The 26867-nt window shown below is 47.2% G+C and overlaps 1 protein-coding gene across 5 annotated transcripts in view; it reads left to right on the top strand.

The window, feature by feature from the left end:
• Positions 1 to 26867, top strand: part of HERC2 (HECT and RLD domain containing E3 ubiquitin protein ligase 2) — a 1676463-nt gene that overhangs the window by 211883 nt on the left and 1437713 nt on the right. For all 5 annotated transcript variants that reach the window (XM_086934186.1, XM_086934185.1, XM_086934187.1 and 2 more), the window contains exons 13-14: positions 10333 to 10490; positions 14463 to 14576. In XM_086934186.1, the coding sequence (XP_086790312.1) occupies positions 10333 to 10490; positions 14463 to 14576 (272 nt within the window). The remainder of the gene's footprint in view (positions 1 to 10332; positions 10491 to 14462; positions 14577 to 26867) is intronic.

Genomic DNA, 26867 nt, shown 5'->3' with positions numbered 1-26867 from the left:
ATCAACTTACACAGGCTGCAATGACAGGCCTGGAGTTTCAATTTGAATGGTCTCCCATGGGTGGCATAATACATGCTTCAGCCCATGGGAGACCTTTGGGGTACCTATGCCTTGGGAATATGGGTACCATATACTAGGGACTGACTAGGGTGCCTCAGGATCCAATCTGGGATGTACCTAGGTACTGAACACAACAGTTTAGGGAGAAATCAGATAGATTGGGATCCTGATTAGCCGGATCCCAGTCAGACTAGTCAAAACAGCATCACATCAAGCAAAAAGTGGGTTTAACCATAAGAAGCATTTTCTACTTTCCTACAGTGACCAGGCAGGTTATCTGATCCACAGTGGATGTTATAGATGTATTATTGTATGGCTACTTTTGTAGAATCATTAGGCAATTCTCTTAATTTTTGATGCCAACAGATCTGAAATCCAAAACTCAGCAAGAGATTTTTCGTTTTTTCTTGCTGAGTAATTCTTTTTGTTTGGTTGCATGCTGATGGTTAATTGCAAAAGATTAAAGGATAGGCTGACAGCATGTAAAGCTGTAGGCTTTTAGAAAAGGAAGGAAACGCTCCTGGCTTCATTGCACGCTTTTGGATTGGCAACCCAGGTTCATCAATCTTTAAGCCATCACAATTGTCTTATTACCCACATCCAAAAATCCACAACTTCATCTGAGGAAACCTTTGAGGGAGAGCAGGAGCCAGCAGCCATCAACATTATTGGTCAGCATCTGCGAAGTAAAACAGCTTCATTCTGATGGATACATCTGCCTGTGGATTCCTCATCTCATGAATATCTCCTGCGCCAGCATTCCACTAACATTTTTCCTAGTTTTCCACGCCGACGAGGTCGTCACAATGCCATGGCACTGCACACGGCTCCGCATGACGTCACTGGAGACATAAGAGGACCACGTCGGCGTGATGAAGTCAGTTCCCTTTTTTTCCACGCTATCGACGCTTAACGGTTTTTTCTGGGACTCTCCATACTTTCGACTGGGTACTTTGTAATTTCGTTTGTATCTTTTTCTCTTTTGACATGTCTGCCTCAAGGAAGTCCGGCTTTAAGCCCTGTAAGGAATGCGGGGGTCATATGTCAATCACTGACCCCCATGAAGATCGTCTTTGCTGTTTGTCGTCTGACCACGACATAGAGGGCTGTTCTGCCTGCAGGAAGATGAATCCAAAGGCTCTGAAGGAACGAGAAGCCCAGCTGTATATGGCCAAGGCAAGAAAAGAAAAGAGGGGTCGAAAAAGGTCAAAGTCCAAGTCTTCGACGTCGCATGACTCCAAGAGGAAGCATAAGAAGAAGAGGAGACATGCTTCTTGGCGCTGGTCGCCGAAGGTTGTGGTGTTGAGGTCGCCTTCTCCTGCGACGTCGAGAAAGGGACTTTCTCTCCTTCACCTTCAGTATCTCGGGTGACTCCGGTCCATTCTCCATCATATAAAGGGACTCCGGAGCTGACATAGACGCCGAGATTCTCACTGACTCCAGCAGGTGTGTTGAATCTGGCTGGTACAGAGGTCCCTTCGGCTCGGCAGCTCCACCAGTGGCTTCAGTGGCTCCGACTCCAGAGGTACCTCATTGTGATCTCGAACCAGCTCCATACCCTACGTTTCCGGCGCCGGGTTCGGATCCATTGCATTTTCTGAATGCAATGTATGGCGTGTTCGCCAGAGCATCGTACCCCTCTGGTGCACCTTCGGGTCCCATGGTTCCTTTGGCGGTTTATTTGGGTGTGCCTCACCAATATCCGCAGGCCCCCTTTGTGCCTTTCTTGCCGGCGACGCCGTTGTGGCATTTTCGTCTCCGAGGATGTCGACTCCATATGGTCAGTCCCCAGCTCCATCCCGTGAAGCTTCTCGGATTCGATCGGCGCCGGTTACTACATTGGATCCTCCATCGACGCCGCTCCCGGAGCCATTGATGCTGCGTGTGGCGCCTCCGACGCCGCAGCCGAAGATGCGCTCGAGAAGAGAAGCGCAGAGATTATTGGAGGAGGGTCAATACCAGGCTGAAGAGCGAGAGGAAGGAGATGTGTACGACACAGAAGATGTGTTTGAAGACTGGTTTGAGGCAAGTGGACTTGACACTTCTCCAGAGTGGGACTTTGCTTCTCAAAAGACTTCCCCCTCGAAGGAGTGTGAACTTTTGGATTTGCAGCTTCCTATGGCAGAGTATAAGCCTAATCTAGTCACGGAAGTGCTTCATTCTCCTTCTTTGGTGATTGAACCACTTTTACCCTTTAATGATGCACTGACTAAGCAAATCCTCGATGTGTGGCGCAACACTCTTTCGGCTCCTGCAACCCTCTTTCGGCTCCTGCAACCAACTTTCAGTTCCTGCAGTTTCAAGGTCAGTTTCAAGAAGATATAGAGCTGCTCCTGGAGATTCTGTGTTCCTTTCTTCTCACCCCTCTCCTGAGAGTATGGTGGTGCAGGCTTCTTGCTCGAAGCAATCTACAGGGGCTTTTTCGCAGGCTCCGGCCGACAGGGATTCCAAGAAGTTGGAACAGTCTGCGAAGAAGGTCTTTTCTTCAGCTAGCATGGCACTTAAATCTACCAACGCTGCTTGTCCCGTGGACAGATATATTCATGCCTTAATGGACTCCGCTAAACTGCTTCTTCCTAAGTTGGCTGACGAGGACAGGGGGAATCTGAGTGAGGTGTTGGCGGACTCTCAAGCTGCAGCTCGCCAAGTCATCCAGTCTGGCCTGGATATGGCGGATTCTGTTGCCAGGGGGATGGGTTCATCCATTGCAACAAGGAGACATGCTTTGTTGAGATCTTCTGGGTTCTCTTCTGATGTGCAGGCTGCTCTTCTTGATTTGCCATTTGATGAGTGTAGACTTTTTGGAGATAAGGTGGACTCTGCCCTGCAAAGATTTAAGGACAGTAAGGCAACGGAAATGTATTTGGGTCTGTAGACTCAGACAAGAGGTTATGGGTATAAACGTTACCGTGGCAAGTCTTTCTTTCCAGGTTTCAGACAGCTACAACAACAGCAACAGCAACAAAATCCCTTGTACAAGAGGTATAGGGGTAAAGGCAGGGGTCGCCTTTGTGGAGCGGGGCGTCGGCCTTCTTTCTCCTCCACCTCTACCTCCACAACACCTTCTGATAATGCAGGAAAGCAGCCCTTTATCCGCCATCCTGGATCTTGTGAGTCCTGTGTGAGGTAGGCTTACCCATTTTCTACAGGACTGGAAATTGATCACTTTGGACCTTTGGGTTTTAGATCTGGTAGAAAATGGGTACATTCTTCCCTTCAAGGAATTCCCTCCTCCTTGCCAAGGGTTTTGCACGGAGGATCATTTACTTCTCCTTCAGAAGGAAGTTCTTGCCCTGTTACAAAAAGGTGCGATAGAGGTGGTTCCGGAGCAGGGATGCTATTCCTGGTATGTTGTGATTCCCGCCAAGAAGGATGGCAGGTTAAGTCCTATCCTGGACCTCAGAATCTTGAATCTGTTTCTCAAGCAGGAGAGATTCAAGATGCTCACACTAGTGCAGGTTCTTCAGGCGCTGCAATGAGCGGACTGGATGGTGTCCATCGACTTACAGGATGCGTATTTTCACATCCCAATTCTGAAGTCACACAGGAAGGAAATTCCGATTTAGGGTTGGTTCGCAGTACTACCAGTTTGCGGTCCTTCCATTTGGTCTTACTACTGCACCTCAAGTCTTCACCAAGGTGTTGGCAGGGGTCGCTGCCCATCTCAGGAGGTCGGGTATCCCGGTTTTCCCCTACCTGGACGAATGGCTTCTGAAGGTAGAGTGTCCACAGATGGTGCGTCCTCATCTGCAGGTAACAACACAGCTGTTGTACAAATTGGGTTTTTCGATAAATGTACCCAAGTCTCACCTGGTGCCCTCACAGCACAACCTATTTATAGGGGCAGTACTGGATACCACTGTGTGTTGAGCTTTCCCACCTCCGCAAAGGATTCTCGACATTCAGAAATGATTCCCTCGTTTCATAATGGAGCCGTTGTTCCAGTTCTGAAGGTCCGACGCCCGCTTGGTCTGTTAGCTTCCAGCATTCTGTTGGTCAACCATGCATGCTGCCACATGAGGGCGCTCCAGTGGTGTCACCGCAGGCAGTGGTATCTGCACAACAGAGATCTCAGGGAGTCAGTCAGGATCTCCAGAGAAGGTACAGCGGGCCTTTCTTGGTGGAGCGTGGAGGGCAATCTGTCTCAAGGAAAGCCCTTCCACATTCCTCCATCGGTGACCACAGTGATAACGGATGCCTCTACCCTAGGGTGGGGTGCTCATCTGGGGGATCTGTGGATTAAGGGTCTTTGGTCTCCAGAGGAGAGATTGCTTCATATCAATCTTCTGTAGCTGTGTTTGATTCGTTTGGTGCTAAAGGCATTTCTCCCTTCCCTTTGCGGTCAGTCGGTTAATGTCTTGACGGACAACACTGCCATGATGTGGTACGTCAACAAACAGGGAGGAGTAGGGTCATACCGTCTTTGCAGAGAGGCGTTGCGGCTCTGGTCCTGGGCTCAGGACCATTGGATTTGCTTGATGGCAAATCTTCTGTCCGGGGTGCTGAATGTGCGTGCAGACAGTCTCAGTCGGCAGTTCTCCGCTTCATCCAGAGGTAGTTAAACACATCTTCCAGACGTGGGGTACTCCTCAGGTGGACCTGGTTGCTACTCTCGAACGCGCACTGCCAGTCATTCTGTAGTCTCCAGTTCCAAGGCAGGGAGCTTTGGGGGACCCGTTTCAGTTGAGTTGGAGTGCACAACTCCTTTACACGTTTTCTCCCATACCCTTGATTCCTCAGGTTCTGAGGAACATTCGCCAAGACCGGGCCCAAGTTATATTGATTGCCCTGTATTGGCCAAGAAGGGTGTGGTACACAGACCTTTTTCACCTCTCGTCGCACCCTCCGCTCTGTCTCCCTCTCAGGGTAGACCTCCTCTCGCAGACGGAGGGGCAGGTTCTACACCCCCTCCTCCAGAGCTTGCACCTTCATGCCTGGAGATTGAACCGGGCAACCTGAATTCTTTTCCTCTCCCGCCCGACCTGGTGGACGTTATTTAATCGGCCAGGCGACACTTCACCAAGTCGATCTACTCCTACTGGTGGTCAAAATGTGTTAAGTGATGTGGAGAGAAGTCCATTGATCCCTTGAAAGCACATCTTTCTGATGTCCTTTATTTTTCGCTTTACTTGGCCCATTAGGGCTGTGCTTTGGCCACTGTTAAAGGATACTTGTCGGCTTTGTCGGCATTTCTTTGTTTGCCTGATCAGCCGTCTCTTTTTAAGTCTCCTATAGCCTTAAGGTTCATTAAGGGACTGACAAACATGTTTCCTCCAACTCCTTTTATTATGCCCCAGTGGGATTTAAATCTATTAACTTTTTGAACGGGTTCCTCGATTGAACCCATGCACAGTTGTCCTTTGAGATGGCTATCATTCAAAACGGGCTTCCTTGTGGCTATCACTTTGGCTAGGTGGGTGAGTGAGCTTCAGGTTTTGAGTTCAAAGCCTCCTTTTCTGACCATACATACTGAAAGGATGGTACTCAAGATTAGGGCTGCTTTTCTACCCAAGGTGGTAACTCCTTTTTTAATTAGGTCAGTCAATTACCCTCCTTACTTTCTATCCTCACCCTTCCAAGCCGGAGGAGAGGCTTCATTGCTTGGATCCAAAGAGGGCGATTACTTTCTATTTGGATAGAGCAAAGGACTTGCAACAGATGATCAGTTCTTTGTGGGCTATGCTGGACGTATGAAGGGCAAGGCGGTGCACAAGCACACTTTTATCAAGGTGGATCATCCTGTGCATCAAGATCTGCTACGCTCTGGCTGGTAAGGAGCCTCCCGAAGGCATTAGAGCTCATACCACCAGGGCTAAATCATCTACTTCTGCCTTATCTAATGGTGTTCCTGTGTTGGACATCTGTAAGCCGCAACTTGGGCTGCCCTCCACACTTTCGCAGAGCTTTACTGCTTAGATTCTGATGTGAGGAGGGATGGCCATTTTACGCACTCTGTTTTGCAAGACTTTTTGGTATAGAAGGGTGGACACCCTCCTCCGGGGGTTTGGACTGCTGTGGAATTCTATTCATGAGGTGAGAAATCCACAGGCAGATGTATCTGTCAGAAGAACAAGTTACTTGCTTTCTGAAACGCTTTTTCTGGTGGATACAGTATCTGCCTGTGGATTCCTCACTGACCCACCTGCTTCCCCGTTGTCCACCCTTTTATACCTTTAAAAGAGGTGTTGGGAAATTTGGTGATTTCATGTGGTCTTTATGTATAACCTCTATTTGTCTATATGAGGGCTTATTTGAAATGTGAGCTTTCTTTGCTTTCTTATTTCAATTTACACTAGTTCTATTTATGTGATTTCTGTGTGCTATGTATGCTTTGTCTCTATGGTCGGTCCGCCCATTTTGCCTCTGTGGCACAGAAAAAACGGGTGGAACTGACGTCATAAACGCCAACGTGGTCCTCTTATGGCTCCAGTGACGTCATGCTGAGCCGCGTGCGGAGCCATGGCATTGTGACAACCTCTTCGGCGTGGAGAGCTAGGACATTTTTTTGCAGAATGCTGGCGCAGGGGATATTCATGAGATGAGGAATCCACAGGCAGATACTGTATCCATCAGAAAAAGCTTTACCGGAAGTAAGTAACTTGTTCTTCTCCCTCCATCCTGATCTTAGAACAACTTCAACAGGTGGATAAGATAAAGAGCAGTTGAAGTTCCCTAACTTTCCAAAAGTCTTGTGGATCAGATTTCAGACCGAAAGGCCTGGCTGAAGCAGCATTCTGCCGTAACTGATCAAGGCTCTTTTGCTCATAACTGGATGATTGGCTGCTAAAAGCTGATGCACCCAAGAAGGACCTTTAAGACCCCGAAGCAACAGTGACAGTCATAAAGAATCTTCGTGCATACACGTTAGTTACATCTTTTTGGAGCAACCACACATCAAATTGTAGTTCAGATTGGAGCTTTAATGCATAGTGTAGACTCTGAACTGTTTGGACGCCATAGAAGGGTGCTGCAAGGTCTGTATCTTGGCTCCAGTATTATTCAATGTTTAAATTAACAACTTGAATGATCATTTGATAATGTGGGCCGGATGTATCACTGATTGGCAAGCCTCAGGTGTCTACATTACTCTGTCCCGACGATGCCATCTTATTTGTCCACACTCCAAGAAGTCTGTTGCGCCTATCGAGTCCTTCTCTTCTTTTATGCTGTCCAAGGATATGGGCATTAACTACTCTAAGTGCCATGTCATGGCTTTATGATGCTGAGAGTGAACATTTGAGATCTATGCATGTTAACTCTGATATATTGTCAGTCATCTCTATATTTCCCTTCCTGGGGGTCTTCACCAGTAGAGGCACTTGGTCCCGTAGCATACCCTGTATGCGCCTCAAATTGTCAGTCTGTGGGGCACTTTTCAACTTAATCCCCAAGGAAGGGGGCAAATTGATTGCACCTTTACTCAAAATGTATAGTCTCCAATGTGTTCCTGCTGGGATCTATAACACTGGCGTATGGGATTATGCACCTACCCCGCAAATTGAAGCAAACTACTTTTACTGTCTGTTGCAACCCCAAGGTTGCCCTCACTTCGCTTGCCACAAGGTACCTGGCCTTACATATCTAAAGGATTACATCAAACTAGCCCCTTTGCTACTACGGGTGTCGACATGGAATAATAACAATGCTTCATTTAACCAGCTAGTAATCACGAAGCGCCTTAATTGTGATCAGGGGATGAATACACCATGGTTGCTTTACAACAAATCCTGCTTTGTCACTGGGCAGACCTGCCCTCTTCATTAACCCCACCAGAACAAATAGGTCTGAGACCTGGCTGAAATACACCTTCCTTTAGGACATGCAAATGAAGAGGGATGTGGTTGAACTTTTGAGGCCCATCAATAGACGGATTATTATTACTAACGCTGCATTTGAGTCCTATCTGAAGCCTACAGCCAATCATTGGGAAAAGGGCTTTGTTGCTAAGGTTCAGACTGGTTACTATACGCAATTTACTCTGCTTCACCTTAAGGCAGTATAGGAGTGGGTTTTCCTCTAGTATGCCCTTGTGGCAATGTTTCCCCTCAATCCTTATTTCATTATCTTTTGCTGTACATGTTGTATATTAGGTATGCCAAGAGTTTTTTATTCCCATTTTGAAAGTATCAATTTAGCTGGTGCTGGCCCGCGGTTTTCTTTTTACAATCACTGCAAGGTCTGTCCTTATGTGCTGCTGTGGGATCCTTTTAAAAATGTGTAATTCGTTGTAGAAACTCTATGCACTGTTAATGCTATTTTTATATGTATTTTAAATGTAATCTTGTTGTTTACAATGATTAATGTTCACTTTTATAATTAATTGATTCTAATGGAATAAAGTACTGTTTGTTTGTTTAGCAGTCAACCCCATAACATCCTTCAAGGGATGTTTTTTGACCTTTCATCTATAGTTTGTAAACCTTGGATTACAGTTCTCTCTGATAAAAGAAAATCGCAAAGCTACTGTTGCTGCCTATGGGAAAAGAATCTACATTTATGTGCCAGTATTGTGATTTTTGAAGGGTCTTTGATAAATGTTTCTCCCCACTCAGAAAGCCTGCGTCCTCTTGTGAGTTAAACAAGACTTTCCTCTTTCAATCAAAAACGTCTTCACCTAGGATTACTGAGATTCAGGCCCAGTATTATAATGAGCATTGTGCTCTGTTCTATGGGAGCAAGGTTGTTTTTAGAAACCCACCAAAGGTTTTGCTACATAGTGATAATTTATTTCCATGCAAGTCAAAGTTTAGACTCCATTCCCTTTCCTGCAGGAAAGTCCCTTCACACTCTAGATGTGAAAAGGGCTCTCCAACATTACTTCACTGGGAGGAGATGATAAAATCTAAACCATTGCTTTCAATGATGGTCCCAACCGAACAAAAATGGTTACCTGAAGCAGCCACACCAGAAGGCCAAATAATAGGTTTCTAAAAACCTAAGACTAATTCTGCAAGGTAACTGTGGCTGTGCAGTCCTTTTAGAATCATCCCTTTGATTTAGATTTGCAGAGTGGGTGCCTCTAGATCACTTCACACACCTATGAGATTAAACCTGGGCAGCCAACCTTTGGTTAATTTTGAAGCTCAGGTAAGGCTACTATCCGCTTCCACTACAATACTCTCTTGTGTTGACATGTCCGCCTTGGGGATCTTAAAGGCACAGTAAAGTTACTTGCTCTATGAAGGGTCAGTTATTTGTACCGAGATCCCACCGTATGTACTTCTGTCCTTTGCATAGCTCTTAGGATAATGGGATTGTGGAGATCTGAGTTTAGGAGCATTTATTATTGCTTTTTTGAGTAATCTGGCTTTGAAAGGCATACTTCATTGACTCTTATCAATAAAACAAAAAATGTGCTTACCTTCTCTAAAATAAGTACATTTACTTGAAGTCTGAAAGTCACCTACTTTGTACACAAACCTTGCTTGAACAGCAAAAGATCTAAAGTTTGATCTTTCTCAGCAGCTTACATATTCCAGTCCACATAGCGGATTAGTGCAAGAGATCCTCTGTAAATTGAATGGAGCTGTGACATTCTAATATATTTGTGGCAATCTGCATTTGAATTTGTAACCTGGATTAGTTTAGTTATCTTTATCCATAATTCAGTTTGTAGAAGACAGTGAATCTGAAGTGTAGCATGATGGTAGTGATGCCTTTGTTATAGAGGGAGACGTTCTGCTTTAGTAGTAGCTTGAAATGTATATTTTTTTGACAAGTCATTATAGGCCTTCCAAGATAGCTGCTTTATTAAGGTGCCATTACTCTTTGCAAAAGCAAATTGGGTGTTGACTAGCCTTGCTTGCTAGACATATTTTATTGCTAACAGGTTTTATTCACTAGCTACCAGCAGTCATAAGTTGTTGGCAGTTGCTGATAGTTGACCTAAAACGTCAGTTGTTCTGAGTTTACAGGAAATGTACAACTTATTTTATGTGGAGGGAATATCAAGTTTTTATAGAAAATTGCAATGCAAACATGTTAAGAGCCGCACAAAAACTAAGCAAAGGGAACTTTACCAAAGGTTTTCTTATATGTTGTTTTGACTGTTCCGCTTCTGCTTGTTGGATGCTTGAGATAATACTTTAGCACCTGACTAATAACCCAGCCAAGAAATCGAGATAACTTTCAGTCTGAGTGTGCTTTTGTTTTTTAATCAGAAATGTGTGTTTATGTACTGACGTTGAAAACACAGGCATGTGTGATTATTTATGTGAAATTCCCCAAATTAATGAAATGTTTAGTAATTCTTTATTTTTTATCTCTAAATAGGACAGTGGAAGAACCTAAGATGATAGCTGCTTTGTCCGGAAAGCAGACTGGGAAGCATGTTGTTTGCATAGCTTGTGGAAGCTCTTACAGCGCTGCCATTACTGCAGATGGAGAACTGTTTACCTGGGGTCGTGGTAACTACGGCAGACTTGGACATGGTACTGTCATCACCTTTTGTATTTGAAAAGTGGGACAAGCTCCTCAAAAGATCATTGTTGAATGTAATTGCATTAGATTTCTACATAATAACCATTACTTTTTAATCCTAACTGATAAATGCAAAATTGCTGCCCCATCCAGTCTGACAAAAAAGAAACATAATTTAGATAATTTCTTATAAACGAAATGGCAGGATGATACGTTTGAAGTCCTATCTGTAGGGGTTTTGAATACAGGTAACTATTAACTACTTACTTACAGAAATACTTTTCTGAATGAAAATACCTAGAATGATGACTGCAATCCAAAGGCCATTCCTTTATAGTATTACCACATGTAAGTTTAATGTGCTTGAGGCAATCCCAAGCAAGAGGTGGGCAGTGGGGTTGTAGGAAAAGGTAATTTTTCAGTGAAAAAAATGTCACTGTAGAGAAAAAAAGAAGCATAGTCTTTCCCCAGTGTGGAATTGTACTTTGTTAACAGTGCTTCATAATGGGAATGCTAACCCTTGAAAATGTCACATCACTTCCCATGCATGTGTATTGAATCCAAAGGATGACAGAAGAGTAGATCTGACCCTGCTCGCAGGCAGGTAGCTCCACACGCCACCACACGGCCGCCAGCTGCTTCGTGCCTGTTCTCTGCCGCCCGCCTTTTTCCCGCCGCTCCCGCTCCTCCCGCCTCTGCGTCCCTGTGGCCCGCCCCCCTGCTTTCCAGTGGCCACCCTGCTCCCGCCTCCCAGCTGCTCCTCCCTCCCTCTTCCCCTCTCATGGAGGCCGCGCAGCGGGCGCGCCTCTGGCGCGCCAAAGGCGAGCCCATCTGCGCCCGTCCTCGATTGGACCGCGCCCAGCGCCAGAACACCTGGACCCCGCGAACACCACAACACCAGACTCCGCTACGACGCCAGCACCCTCTACGAACTCAACGCCCGGCGAAACCACACCTGCTTCCAAGCCGCCCCTAAACGGACCTTTCTCCTGCCACACCTGCAGCTTCACCTGCGACGAACCACCAAACTTCCTAGGACTGGACCCAACCACCTCCGCTGCATACTCAACACCCGCTCCGCCCGCAAACTCGCCGTCGAGCTCTGGGATCTGCTCGACACTTCCGCCCCAGACGTGGCCTTCCTGACCGAGACCTGGTGGAACGACTCCTCGGCGCCCGACATCGCCATAGCCATCCCGGACGGCTACAAGATCACCGGCAGGGATCGAGCCAACGGAATCGGAGGAGGAATAGCAATCGTCCACAAGTCCACCCTCAAGGTCGCCACCCACTCAGACGACACCCTCAACACCGCCGAACACCTGCACTTCCGGATCCACACTGACTCCAACACCACCCTCAGAGGAACACTCATCTACAGACCCACCGGACCCCGGGCTCAGTTCAGCGACTCCATCGCCGACCTCGCCAGCACCCACGCACTCGCCTCCACGGACTACACCCTCCTCGGGGACCAGAATTTTCACCTCGAGAACAACAACGATGACTCCAACTCCGCCACCCTGATCGACAACCTCGCCCATCTTCTCCACAGGCACCCACGTTGCCTTCAACCACACCACTGAACTCCACTGGACCGACCACCGTTGCATCCATTTCACCTTCAAGAAACCAATCATGCACCACCGCACCCAACAGCTACCTCGCCGCTGCTGGAGCAAAGTCACCAAAGACCAGCTGATCATCGCCCTCGCCCAAAACCCACCCACTGACCTCACCAACCCAGACACCGCAGCCTCAGACAGTGGATCGACGACTGCACCAACACCCTCACCGCACTCTAGAAACCCTCCAACAACCACGCCAGCAAGAGAGCCACCTGGTTCACCGACTAGCTGCAGACCTCCAAACGCTCATGCTGGAAACTGGAGAAGATATGGCTCCACGAACGGACTCCAGACATCCATACAGCCCCCAAGGACGCCACCCACAGACTTCACCACCTCATCAGATTAGCCAAGAGATCCTCCTTCAAAGACCGCCTGGATAACAACACACACGCAGCAAAGAGCTCTTCAGCATCGTAAAGGAACTCTCCAACCCCAGCACCAACGACATACCGCCCTCACAAGAACTGTGCAACTCACTAGCCATCTAATTCCACCGCAAGATCGCTGACATCAATGACAGCTTCAACACCATGACCGCCCCCACTACGCCAGACCCCACCTCCCCTGTGAACACTACCAGTGCCAAACGCCTGACCTGGTCCAACGTCAACGACGACGAGACAAGCAAGGTCATGAACTCCATCCACTCAGGATCTCCGTCAGACCCGTGCTCACACCACGTATTCAAAAAAGCAGACGCAACCATCGCACCCCAACTACGGAAGGTCATCAAAATCTCCTTCGAAACAGCGACATGCCCGGAAAGCTGGAAACACGCAGAAATCAACGCCCTCCTCAAGAAGCCCAAGGTGGACCCCAAGGACCTCAAGAACTTCCAGCCCATCCCCCTGTTCCCGTTCCCGGCGTAGGTAATCGAGAAAATCGTCAACATGTAACTGGCCCGCCACCTGGAAAAAGACAACATCTTGTACCCGTCCCAGTCCGGGTTCAGACAAAACCACAGCACGGAGACAGCCCTCATCGCCGCCACAGACGACATCAGGGGCCAACTAGACAATGGCGAAACATCAGCCCTCCTCCTCCTGGACCTGTCAGTCGCCTTTGACACGGTCTGCCATCGCACTCTAAAGACACGCCTCCTAGAAGCCGGAATCCAAGAGAAGGCCCTCGACTGGACCACGTCCTTCCTCTCCGGCAGAACCCAGAGCATCCGCCTCCAGCCTCCCGCCCTTCCGATCCGAAGCCACCGACATCATCTGTGGCATCCCCCAAGGCTCATCCCTCAGCCCGACGCTGTTCAACGTCTACATGGCCCCCCTCGCACAAGTGACCTGCCAAGACGACCTCAACATCATGTCCTACGCCGATGACACCCAGCTCATCCTCTCCCTCACCAAGGACCCACACACTGCTAAAACTAACCCCCACGAGGGAATGAAGGCAGTCGCCGAATGGATGAGCAACAGCCGTCTGAAGCTAAACTCGGACAAGACGGAGGTACTCATCCTTGGACCCACCCCCTCAGCCTGGGATGACTCCAGGTGGCCGACCACACTGGGAACAGCACCAACACCCACCGACCATGCACGCAACCTGGGATTCATCTTCCACTCCTCTCTCTCCATGTCTAAACAGGTCAACGCCGTCTCCTCCTCCTGCTACAACATCCTCCGCATGCTCTGCAGGATCTACAAGTGGATCTCGACCGAAAGCAGAAGAACGGTGACACAGGCCCTCGTCCGCAGCAGACTGGACTACGGCAACGCACTGTACGCAGGAATCCCAGCCAAACACCTACGACGACTACAACGCATCCAAAACGCCTCCACCTGACTGATCGTCAACGTCCCCCGCCGCAGCCACATCACACCCCACCCGAGAGTCCTACACTGGCTCCACATCGACAAGAGGATCACCTTCAAGCTCCTCACCCACGCACACAAAGAACTCCACAACGCCGGACCAGCCTACCTGAACAGCAGACTCTGCTTCTACACCCCCACCCGCCATCTCCGCTCTGCCAGCCTCTCCCTCGCCGCTGTCCCCCGTATCCAACGAACCACCTCCGGCGGCAGATCCTTCTCCTACCTCGATGCCAAGACCTGGAACACCCTCCCTACCCACCTACGGCAGACCCAAGACCTCCTCTCCTTCAGAAGACTTCTCAAGACCTGGCTCTTCGAGCAGTAGCGGCAACCCCCCTTGAGACCCTCAGGGGTAAGTAGCGCTCTTTACAAGTACTCTGATTGATTGATTGAAACAAATTTCTTATATTTTTGTGCAAAACTGCCCTCTTCTTTTTTTAATTTGCACTTTATGCTAGAATGTTGTTTAAGAAGGGCAGTGCTGATTTTCTAAATAATTATCAGTCTTTGCCTTTTATTTTTACAGGCTCAAGTGAAGACCAGACTAATCCGATGCTGGTAACTGGATTGAAGGGTTTGAAGGTTGTAGACGTGTCGTGTGGAAGTGGTGATGCTCAGACTCTTGCCGTCACTGAAAATGGTTGGTGACTAAATATAACCCTCACCCAAATGTGTGTTACATTTAGCTCTATTTTGATGACCTTTCAAAGGATATGACTTGGATGCACTATTTACCATGTGGTGGTTCATTGTAGTTGTTTAATACTGTAGAATTAGTCCAAATGTTAAATGTTGCTGTTTTCCTTCTGTAATAGATGCACATTCTGTCTATATGCCTCCATCAAGTGGCTTTGACCAAAGTACCACTTCACAAATTGAAACCTTTTGGGTGTCAACCCATAGATTTTTTATGAAAATTGATTCCTATATAATGTTGACCAAATTCCCCAATTTCACTCACTACCTGAACATGAAACTGATGCTTTTATGTTCCGTACTTCTGAATGATGTTAGCATGTGTAAAAGAAAAGTGTTTTAAAGCTATTCAGTTTCAAGGGGAACTTGAGTAGATCTCATTTTGAGCCTAATATTTGACAGGGATGAGTCGCCCTGTATTTTCGTAGCTCACAGCACCTTTTGAAACTCATGACCAAATTTCAAAGATTCCACTGGCCACATAAATCAGTATCACTTTATCACCCCCAAGGCCTGGTCCCTTTTCTTTAGTTTTGTTTGCCTCCTTGTGAGTCCATATTTTTTTAGAAGTGAGAGAACTGAGTTGCACAGTGATCCCGCCTCAGTAAGTGATATCACTCAACAAAGTCATATAAGCAACCTGACAAAAATGTACAAAATACATGTACAATTAATAAAACAAAACCAAAAAATCACTTAAGTTGAGTAGCAAGTAAATATTTCACTGAGTGGATAATATGTGCACTTTTCCATAATAAAATGTAATATTATTTAATTGCTTTTCAGGATGTGCCCTGCCTACTTCAAAGATGTCTTAATCTTTTTATTTGGTTTTTAATAAAAACACAACAAATACTTCTTGACATGACAACACCATTCTATATTATATATAATCCAAGCAGAGAGCAGTTGTCTCTTATGTCATATTTCCTATGGATTGCATTGTTATTGACCACCAAATCATACCATCAGTGATAGTATCAGAAGTACGGTATAACATTGTGAAATAATTGCAGAAACGAGCTATTCAGCACTTCTTCTCTGTTCAGAACATTAGGGAATGAACTGAACACTTCAAGAGCCTTAGACGTTACCATAAAACTAAAAGTTCTGTGGTAGGCTAGGAGTAGTGGCTGGTTAATTGGCAAGAAATACAATTATGCAAGGTGTATAGACCAGAAACAAGTGATACCAGTGCTTCAAGAATGGGGATCAGCGGTAGGGAAATCAGGGAGCTAGGCAGGAGAAAATCAAGCAACTCTACCACAGAGCTCCCACTGCACACACACACACGGGCCTTAGTGTGTGACCGATCTGAGCAATACTGCCCATATCTATTGCAGCAAAACAATAAATGAGACTGCTACAACATATCTGATGGCGTGTTGATGAAGGGAGGGTATCATCTTTAGTATTTGTCTGGAATGCTAGCAGTAGTTTATCCCAGCCCTGTGAGATGGAGGACTTCCTTTGTCCTTTTGTCTATTTCTGTCTGTCGCATTGCTTTCTTCTGCTGCCCTTGCACCATTTATGTGAATCTTCTGTTTTCTTGTGTAATATTATAAATCCTAGAGCCTAATTTTGCAGGGGATGGGAATTTGATAACGTGGAATCACCTTTGGGAAAGTGGATATAAAGAGGAAAGAAGCTAATAATAATAATACCTTCTTTCCTCTTTATATCCACTTTCCCAAAGGTGCTTCCACGTTCTCAAATAACATCATTAAACATCTGCCAGTAAAGGAGGACAACGCAATTTTAGAACTAATGCCAAGGGACACTAACCATCCGATTTAACATAGTCAAACTGAACAGATTAAACTACCTTATATCGCTGGCAGGACATCGGGAATATTCCATGATGTAAAAACAACTGTAAACAGCACGATTGAAAACTTCATTTCACAATTTACAAAGGATGATGTTCTTAAAATAATAAGGTCAGGCAGAATGGATAGTGCTCCAGGACCAAACAGCATCCCACAGGCAATTTTCAAATTGGACTCGGATTTTTGGGCTACTTCTTTCACACATTTATACAACAAGGTGAGCAGTTCAGGTATTTTGCCTGAAAGCTGGACTGGCACTATAATCAACCCTGTGTATAACATGGAAGAACTAGCAAATTATAGACTGATTTCGCTAATGGACTCTGAAGCTAAATACTATGCCTCTCTAGTTCTCAGAGACCTGGGACATTGGTCGGAAACGAATAACATAATCCCCATCAATCAGTCTGGATTTCGTAGGGATTCGGGCAGAATTACAAACATCCTAGCTCTAGGCTTAATGGCAGATAAGATCATACAATAGCGGAAAAGCCTACATGTATGCTTTGTAGACTTCAAAACTGCTTTTTGTTCGTGTATATAGAGGTATTATATGGAATAAATTAAGGCAGTGGGGGCTTCCAACGCACATCCTCCGAGCCATAATGAAGTTGTACACAAACACCTGGATGCAAGTCAAATTAGCAGATGGCTCTAGACTTACGAGGAAAATACACTCAGAAAATGACCTGAAACAAGGTTGCGTTTTAGCCTCTCTGTTTAATCTATTTATGGCCGATCTTTCACCCAAGCTGGACCAGGCAAACTTACATCCGCCACGCCTAGGCCTTCTGCAAATAACGCATCTATCTTACGCGGATGATCTAGTTTTGTTAAGTGAAACGAAAGTAGGGCTTCAAACAGGGATTGTCATATTGAGCAATTTCGCGAAGGACAACTTACTAGGAATAAACACAGCGAAAACTAAAGTAATGACAATAAGTCACCGCTTGCAGGTACGACAACAATTCAAACTATGCAAAGTGAACTTTGAGGGAGTCAAAAATTATAAATACCTCGGCCTAAATATTGACACCAGATTTAATTTTAAAACACATAATGATGGTTTAATAAAGAAAGGATACGGATTGATATATACCTTTTGCTCAATAGCGAAGTGTTTAAGCGGTCCATCGTTTAAACCATTATTGGCAGTTGTTAAAGCGAAACTCTTGCAGACTTTAGCTTATGCTACTGAAGTTCAACATGGCAAGGAAGCAGCAGTCCTTGAGAATGCAAATCAAGGCATATCGAATAGTTTTTGGTTTACCGTGAAATTCCTCTCCAGCGCAGATTCGCCTAGAATTTGGTTTACTGCAACAACGTCTAGCAATAATGTATGCAACAATAAAACTATGGTACAAAGTCCGGTTAAAATGCCAGAATCCGCTTAATAGCACCATTTGGGAAGCTCAAGAGAATAATTCATGATTAGTTTATCGCAAGTATTTGCAGTTATCAATAAAGTTAACAAAAGTGTCGGATTTATGGAACCTAAATTTACCATTCACAACATTTTGAAAACTAATAAATAAAGTCAAGTCAAGTCAAGTCAATAGATTTATATAGCGCGCTACATACCCAGAGGGTCTCAAGGCGCTTGAAGAAGGGTTGGGAGTTACTTGTCAAATATCCACGTTTTGAGTTGCTTTCTGAATGCTAGGTGGTTCTGAGTAAGGCGAAGGTGAGTGGGAAGTGAGTTCCAAGTTTTAGCTGCTAGGTAGGAGAAGGATCTACCTCCCATGGTGGTTTTGTTGATGCGAGGTACAGTGGCAAGGGCTTGGTTGGAGGATCGTAGCTGGCGGGAGGGGGTGTAGAAGGATAGTCGTGTGTTGAGGCATTCGGGTCCTATTTCGTAGAGTGCTTTGTGGACAAAATTATATTCAGCAATCGCTCTCATGCCTGGTTGGTACTGCAATCGGATACGATCTTACAACCAGCGGCTTACTAGGACATCGCGTATTCCATACATCTAAAAAGGAAATTGCTAGCAATACGTCTTGGGGCACTATGACTAATGTTGATCTATCCCTCTGGAAATATAGTGGCTCGCTGTCATGTACATTATGTGGTGCTCTGAAGTAGGACTTTATTCACCTGATTTATATATGTCTCGTTTTAAAATGCAATCGTCTTTTTTTTCTACCAAAATCCTTTTAAAGATAGGGGCATGCGCACCTGCAGGTCAGCTATACTAACGTGTCTTGATCCATATGACTCGCAACCTAATTGTAGACTGGCAAAGGTTTTACTTTTATATGAAAAGTTAATTTGAACTGGTACCTTACATGGTATTTACTAAAGAGATATACTGTTTAATATTGTTTTATCTATTTGTAACCGGTTCTTCAGCGGGCAACCATTAAGTCTAACATGTATATGCATTGGTGCTAATACTGTCTTGATATGATGTTATCAAAAGCTGTAAATTTTATTAATGGTAATCTAGATTTTAATATGTCCAGCAAATTTTCCTCTGCAGACTGCTTAATTTTATTGGAATGGTTATGGTTTTAATTAACTTAAACAATAAAGACTACTGCTGTTGTTGAGATAACCTGGAAGAGGGCTAGTATCTCATGTGGCTCCTGGAGGCATTCCCCCAGTAGTGCCTTCAAAGCATGCTGTATCCTGAAGTGCTGTCATCGCACCAAGTATGGCCATCAGCTAATATATGCTCCCATTTGCGAAATTCTCCCTCCTTGAAAATGTCCCCAACTTCACAGATATTTACCCTGTACAGGGCTTTGGATACCTCACTGTCTTTGCCTTTTGGAAGCCAAGAGCACCATTCCAGGGGAGTGAGAGGTGAGTACAAAAGTGCACCCGCCTGTCTATCAAGCAGGTTGTGCCAGGCGTGCGTTGTAGAATTAAGGGAGTCCAGTATACTATGCCGACTAGCTGGAGCTCTAAACAGTACCTGTGGGAGTGTATCTGAATCATCTGCTATTTTCTGTATATCTATGTGTGGCAGGGACTCTGGCCCGTGTATCTAAGCATAAGAGTGTGAACACTGCGCTGCTCTATAATCTAGATCTGGGGTGTTGAGTCCGCCCACGGAGTATTTCAAGGTGAGAGTCTCTCATTTCACCCGAGGTTGTTTTCCCGCCCAGGCTAACTTAATCAGGAGAGACCTCATCTTGGTGAATATGTGCGTTGAGAGGGAAACATCATGTTCGAGGCATGTGGGCTGCTGAATTCATATCTGTGCATAGATCGCCGCCTAGTGTTGGGTCCGGATGATCGCACATTGTTGTCCTGGAAGAGTCTTCGAAGTATCACGAGATAGGTGGCTCCTCCCCTGGACTACAGTGCGCATGGGCATCGACTCCATCTCAGATTGTTTTTTTCTGCCATTGGGTTCGGATGTATATTGGTTCCCTCTAGTCGGAATCGATAAAAAAACTTTCTTAAGGCCAAAAGGTCTTTAGTTTTCTTCGTCGGTATAGTCTTGCGTTTCGGTGCCTAACTCTTCCAGCTCGGTTCCGAGCCGGATTCCATACACCCGCGTGCTTTCGGCGCCGAAGGCCCAGTCGACGCCACAGACCCTATCGACTGTTCATCATGGACCGAAGTCCCTTCAAGAGATGTCCCGTCTGCAACTCAAAGTATCCCCACATCGACGTCCACCCGGTGTGCAACAAGTGTCTGTCGCCGGACCATGACGAAGCCAGTTGCATGGCTTGTTCCCGCTTCTGGTCCAAGAAGACGCTTAAGCATCGACGCGCTGCGCGCCAGGAGGCCCAGCAGACTGCACCGGCGGACATTTTCGATGCCGGGGATGTGGAGGAAGAATCTAAACCGGACATCGGTGACAACCTGTCGAATCCCACGTCAGACGTCGACTACGACTATGACGCGGACGCCGAAATGTTCAAGGCTGAAGAAGTCGTCGACGAGGTAGGGGACGCCGACGGGGCCTTTGTGGCCACGGAGGATAGCTCGAACGAAGAGCTTCCTCGCACTGACACTGGGGCCGTACCGATTCATAAGGCTCAGGTCGAGGGATCGCCACTAGGCCTTACCCAAGATCTTACACTGGGTTCTACGGCCCCCCCTTCGGGCTCGGCCACGGACATTGTTATTGAGCCGCACCCTGGAAAATCGAAACCGAAAGTGAAACCTACAGTCTTGACACAAGCGACAGCACTGGTGCCCGCCTCGAAACCGAAAGTGCGCATTACTTTGGTCGGATCCAAGGCCTCAAAGCCCTCGGCGCCTTAAGAAGCAGAAGGGTGCTGTCGATACGAAGGCTCAAGTCAAGGGCGTCGAGACGAAGTCTGCCGCGCCGAAGACTAAAGTCAAGGTGGTCGAGCCGAGTAAATCGGCGCCGAGGGCGGTCGACACCAACAAGGGCCTCGGTGACCCGAAGGTTCTCGAGACTCCGCGTCAACATGACAAGGCCAAGAGCGGCACACCCTGAGAGTCCACTCCTGGTGGGGCCTTGAAGGATCCTGTCGACTCGGTGCGCCCGTCCGCCGCTTTCACCAAGCAAGTGACGGACTCCCTACAGCGCATCAAGGAGAAGGCCTCGGCTGCCGGCCCAAGAGATCCTCCACCTTCGAAGCCGGCCGAGAAACCTCACAAGGCATCAACGCCCATTCACTTCACGTTGCCGCCAAAAGTGGCGCCGAAGGCTTTCACCCCTAAAGTGGTCGCCAGCGTCCCCGAGAAGGTGTCCTCGGTGCCGAAGTCGTCGACTGTGGTTTCCACCTTGAAGCATCGGCAATCTTCGGTGGAAGAACAACAAGAACATTTTATTGATGCCGAAACGGGCAGGCTTTCCCTCCACAAGTGGAAAATTGCCCCGGAACAACCTATGGAGTCCTACAAGATTCCTCTGAAAAGAAAGGACTCTGCTTCCACTCCTGACCTTGTGGAACCACTTTCTCCACAGCCTCATGATGTCTCGCCCACTTACTCTGATGTGGACGCTGAGGAGGGCGATGATGAGGATGAGTACAGCTATCCTGTCTATACAGACCCTGATGATACCAATGAGCCCTGGGCTGCTGGTGCTGACCCAGGTGATCCTCATTCTGGACAAGACACTCAACTTTATTCTGTGAAGACATCCCCTACAGAGGATTCAGCAGCGTTCAATGCCCTCATTGAATGGGTAGCTAAGAACCACAACGCCCAGCTCCATGCTGACCCTATTGACGTCGATTTCCTTTTTGATACCTTTTCAGTCTCAGAGAGAGCTGTAAAAACTCTGCCTATGTTGAAAGGTGTCTTAAAACATGCTGAGGAGATCTTTAAAGAACCTACAAGAGCCAGGGTGATAAACCCTAGGATCGAGAAAAAGTATAAACCAGCGCCTACTGATCCTACCTACATTAAAGGACAGTTGCCTCTGGACTCTCTTGTCGTCTCGAATGCCCGGAAGAGGGCTAATTCTCAGACACCGGGTGATGCTCCTCCCCCAGACAAGGAATCTAAGGTGTTTGAGGCATCAGGGAAGAGAGTGGAAGCACAAGCGGCCAATATCTGGCGCATTTCCAATACGCAAGCGCTTCTAGCGAGGTATGACAGGGCACACTATGACACACTGGAGACCCTGTTGCAACACCTGCCAGATGAATACAAGGAGGCAGCTGAGATGCTTATTCAAGAGGGGAAGCTGATCTCTAATGCTTCGATTAAATGTGCACTGGATGCGGCTGACAACGCAGCCAGGGCTGTCAATACTAGTATCATGCTGAGACGACATGCCTGGCTGAGAATCTCTGGATTTAAGCCAGAAATCCAGACCACCATCCTTAATCAAACAGTAAATCCAGATCACCTGTTTGGCCCAGAAGTTGACACCACCTTAGAAAAGATTAAGAAGGACACTGAAACTGCTAAGTCCATGGGTGCCTTACAGTCCCAGCAGTTCAGGGGTGGGTCTTTTCGTCGCTCAAGCACTAGAGGCGTTTCCAGAGGCCAGCTCTCCCAAACCACGCAATACTACAAAGGCAACACACAGTCCACATACACCAACAAAAGTCGAGGTGGATATCGTGGAAACAGCGCCAAAGGCAGGGGTCGTGGAAACAACAACGCCATATCCTCTGCCACCAGCAAACAGTGACGCCTTGTCACTTCCCCCCGACCACACAACATTGGTCGGGGGGAGACTTCAGCAGTTCCTGCCGGTCTGGAGAACCATCACCACAGACAGGTGGGTCAGACAGATTATACAGTACGGTTATTGTCTGGAGTTAACATCCACTCCACCCAACATACCCCCAAGACACCGTCCTATGTCCGCCGAGCATTTGCACTTCTTGCAGCAGGAAGTCCTAGTCATGCTGCAAAAAGGGGCAATAGAGCTCGTGCCTGTGCAGGAAAGAGGCACAGGAGTTTACTCCCTGTACTTCTTGATACCAAAAAAGGACGGGTCCCTCAGACCCATACTGGACCTCAGACCCCTCAACCAGTACATCCTATCGGAGCATTTCCATATGCTGACCCTGCAGCAAGTACTCCCGTTGCTCAGTCAGGGGGATTTTCTCGCAACTTTAGACCTAAAGGATGCGTATTTTCACATCCCGCTGCACCCGTCACACAGAAAATACCTCCGGTTCACCATCCAAAACCAACACTAACAGTTCAAGGTTTTGCCTTTCGGAGTCACCACGGCACCCAGGGTGTTTACAAAGTGCCTGGCGACAGTGGCGGCGCACCTAAGGAGACAGAACATTCACGTCTACCCTTATCTGGATGACTGGCTCATTCAGGCGAAGTCAGCCCAGCAGTGTGCCGCTCACGTGTCCCACACCATTCACCTCCTTCACGATCTGGGATTCTCACTGAATTACCCAAAGTCCCACCTCCAGCCCGCCCACATACAGCAGTATCTGGGTGCGACGATAAACACTCTGGCAGCCACAGCACAGCCAAATTCAGTGAGGGTCAGCACATTCAATCGCTGATACGATTCAAGCCCCAACACTCGCTTCCATCGAGATTGTTCATGCAGTTGATAGGCATGATGGCCTCCTGCGTCTCCATAGTCCCGCACGCGAGACTACATATGCGTCCGCTTCAGGAGTGCCTAGCACGTCAGTGGACTCAGGCTCACGGGCAGTTGAAAGACCTAGTTTTGGTAAGCGATCGGGCATACAACTCTCTGCATTGGTGGAATTCACGAAACTTTGCAAGGGACGACAGTTCCAAGAGCCTGTGCCACAGATCATCCTGACAACGGACGCTTCTCTCCATGGATGGGGAGCTCATGCACTCCATTACACTGTGCAGGGACTATGGACGCAACAGCAACGGAAGATGCACATCAATGTTCTGGAACTGATGGCAATCTTCATGGCACTAAAGGCTTTCAAAGTACATCTGTGCAACAAGGTCGTGTTGATCCGGACGGACAACATGACGGCCATGTACTACATTCAGAAGCAGGGAGGGACACACTCTCCGCAGCTGTCTCATCTGGCTCAGAGCATGTGGAAGTGGGCCATTCAAAGGAACATATTCCTCATGGCAGAACACCTCCCGGGCAAGGACAATCAGATGGTGGACCTGCTCAGCAGGTACAGCCACCAAATGCACGAGTGGGAGATACATCCATCGGTACTCCACCCGTACTTCCAAAAGTGGGGTCATCCAGAGATAGACCTGTTCGCCACAAGCGAGAACGCAAAATGCCAAAGCTTCGCCGCCAGGTTTCCACACCCACAGTCGCAGGGCAATGTGATATGGATGAACTGGTCAGGCAAATTTGCGTACGCTTTTCCCCCAGCACCTCTGATACTGCTGGTGGCACGCAAGCTCAGGCAGCACTCGATGACTCTCATCCTGGTTGCTCCAACGTGGGCTCGCCAACCATGGTACACCACGTTTCTAGAACTGTCCGTGGTACCGCATCAAAGTCTACGCCTCACACCCAGCCTTCTGACGCAGAGCCATGGCGACATTCAGCATCCAGATCCGCAACAGCTCAACCTGGCGATCTGGCTCCTGAGGTCTTAGAGTTTGGCTACCTAAACTTGCCTCCTGACTGTATGGACATCATCCGGGAGGCGAGAAAGCCCACCACAAGAGCATGCTATGCAGCAAAGTGGAAGCGGTTTGTCATTTATTGTGCAGACCACAACATTAACCCGCTAGATGCATCTATTCAGAACATCATTTGTTATCTTTTCCATCTGTACAAATGTAACTTGGCCTATACTTCCATTCGCATACATCTATCCGCAATGGCTGCTTATCTCCAAAACAGGCAGCACCTCTCACTTTTCAGGGTGCCTGCCATTAAGGCCTTTCTAGAAGGACTCAAGCAAGTCATTCCTCTGCGGACTCCACCAGCTCCGGAGTGGAACCTCAATGTGGTCCTCACCCGGCTGTTGGGTCCCCCCTTTGAACCACTGCATTCCTGCTAGATTCAATTCTTGACATGGAAAGTAGCTTTCTTTATAGCGATTACATCACTGCGACGAGTTAGTGAGCTCCAGGCACTAACTATTCAAGAGCCATTTATTCATATTCATTCTAACCGGGTGGTGCTTCGCACTAACCCTAAATTCCTTCCTAAGGTAGTGTCTCAATTTCATATTAACCAAACTATTGAATTACCTGTGTTCTTCCAAAATCCTGAGACATTGGCGGAGAGAATGCGCCACACCCTTGACATCAAAAGGGCCCTGATGTATTACATTGATAGGACCAAGGATTTTAGGAAAACTAAACAACTCTTTGTTGCGTTTGCGCCACAACACAAAGGTAACCCCATTTCCAAAGCTGGTATAGCTAAGTGGATCGTTATATGTATTCAGATCTGCTATCTGAAAGCCAAGCGTACTCTCACCGTTCCACCGAGGGCGCACTCCACCAGAAAGTTGGGGGCCTCCATGGCTTTCCTTGGAAATATTCCTTTGGAAGACATATGTAGAGCAGCCACATGGTCTACCACACACACATTTACAAAGCATTATTGTGTTGATGTGCACTCCAAACAGCAGGCAGCTGTAGGGCAGGCTGTTCTAAAAACACTTTTCCAAACTGCTGCAGCTGGCACGGGCGGCTGTCGTTAATGGGGGGACTGCTATGTATTCTATGCACAGATATCAATTCAGCAGCCCACATGCCTCGAACCGAATATGCTACTTACCAGTATGCATCTGTTCTTGGCATGTAGGGCTGCTGACATTCATATCGCCCGCCCTCCTCCCCGGCGCCTGTAGCAGCTGCAGAATTCACATATACTTCTAGCATGGTCATCATTCACTTAGTTTCACTCCATCTTGGCCACAATGGCTAAAAACAATCTGAGGATGGAGTCGATGCCCATGCGCACTGTAGTCCAGGGGAGGAGCCACCTATCTCGTGATACTTCGAAGACTCTTCCTGGACAACAATGTGCGATCATCCGGACCGAACACTAGGCGGCGATCTATGCACAGATATGAATGTCAGCAGCCCTACATGCCAAGAACAGATGCATACTGGTAAGTAGCATATTCGTTACTCCGAATCCATTACCACAAGTTACGTTTACAACGGGTCACTTACCACGCAAACGTCTTTTCACCGCAGGTGCATTCCACAAACTTCTTTACCACGCAACGCAAGCTTCATTCCTTCCAGTCTTGCTTCCTTCGTCCTGCGTGTATATCATTAGGAGAAAGGGACAATAAAAAAAGGGGGCTAGGGGGGTTGGGGGGCTGGGGGGGTCTCCCCACCCAAAAAAGCGAAATTAAAAAAAAAAGAAGAAAACTTTTTTTTTTTTAAACGCTATTCAGTGACAAAGGAGAGAAAGGAAAGTGCCTCAACAACGACGTGGCGTGTACGTCAAAATAGAAGTCCTGTTTCTATTTTGAAAGACGTGTTTTGACGCTGGAAACGTTAGGAGTATCGTAACGTAAATATGGCGGTGTACAATCGTGCGTGCTCAAACGCAGCGTGGGAGAGAGACTTGCGAACTAAAATTTGCGTGGTAATGCCATGCGTGGAACTTGTAATCGTGGTAAAATCATATATTCGCGTTGGGAGAACCATGGGAATTTTGTAGAATAAGAATAACAATCTAGGAAGAATAACCATTTTAGTCAGAGAAATTCGCCCCAGCAATGAAAGTGGCAATCTTATCCACCTTGGCTACATCATTTTCAAATCTATCTAGTACTTTCCCATAATTGTCAGTGAGAACTACCTCTGAGTCCGTATGCACCTGAATCCCTAAATAACAGACTGATTCCGTAGTCCATCTCAGAGAGAATTGCATATTTGGTGGCTGAGTGGATGAGGTTAACGGGAAGATCAGGGGTTTGGTCCAGTTAATGTTTAATCCTGACAACTGTCCAAATCAGACCACTTCATTCAAAACTGGGGTGAGGTGGGTAGCCGGATCTCTGACATATAGGAGCATGTAGTCTGCGTATGCAAAGGCTATCAATTAGTATCTTGGG

The sequence above is a fragment of the Lissotriton vulgaris genome, chromosome 8, assembly GCF_964263255.1.
Source record: "Lissotriton vulgaris chromosome 8, aLisVul1.2, whole genome shotgun sequence".
NCBI lineage: Eukaryota > Metazoa > Chordata > Amphibia > Caudata > Salamandridae > Lissotriton > Lissotriton vulgaris.
The sequence above is the reverse complement of the archived record's forward strand: the minus strand, read 5'-3'. Positions and strand labels throughout refer to the sequence as shown.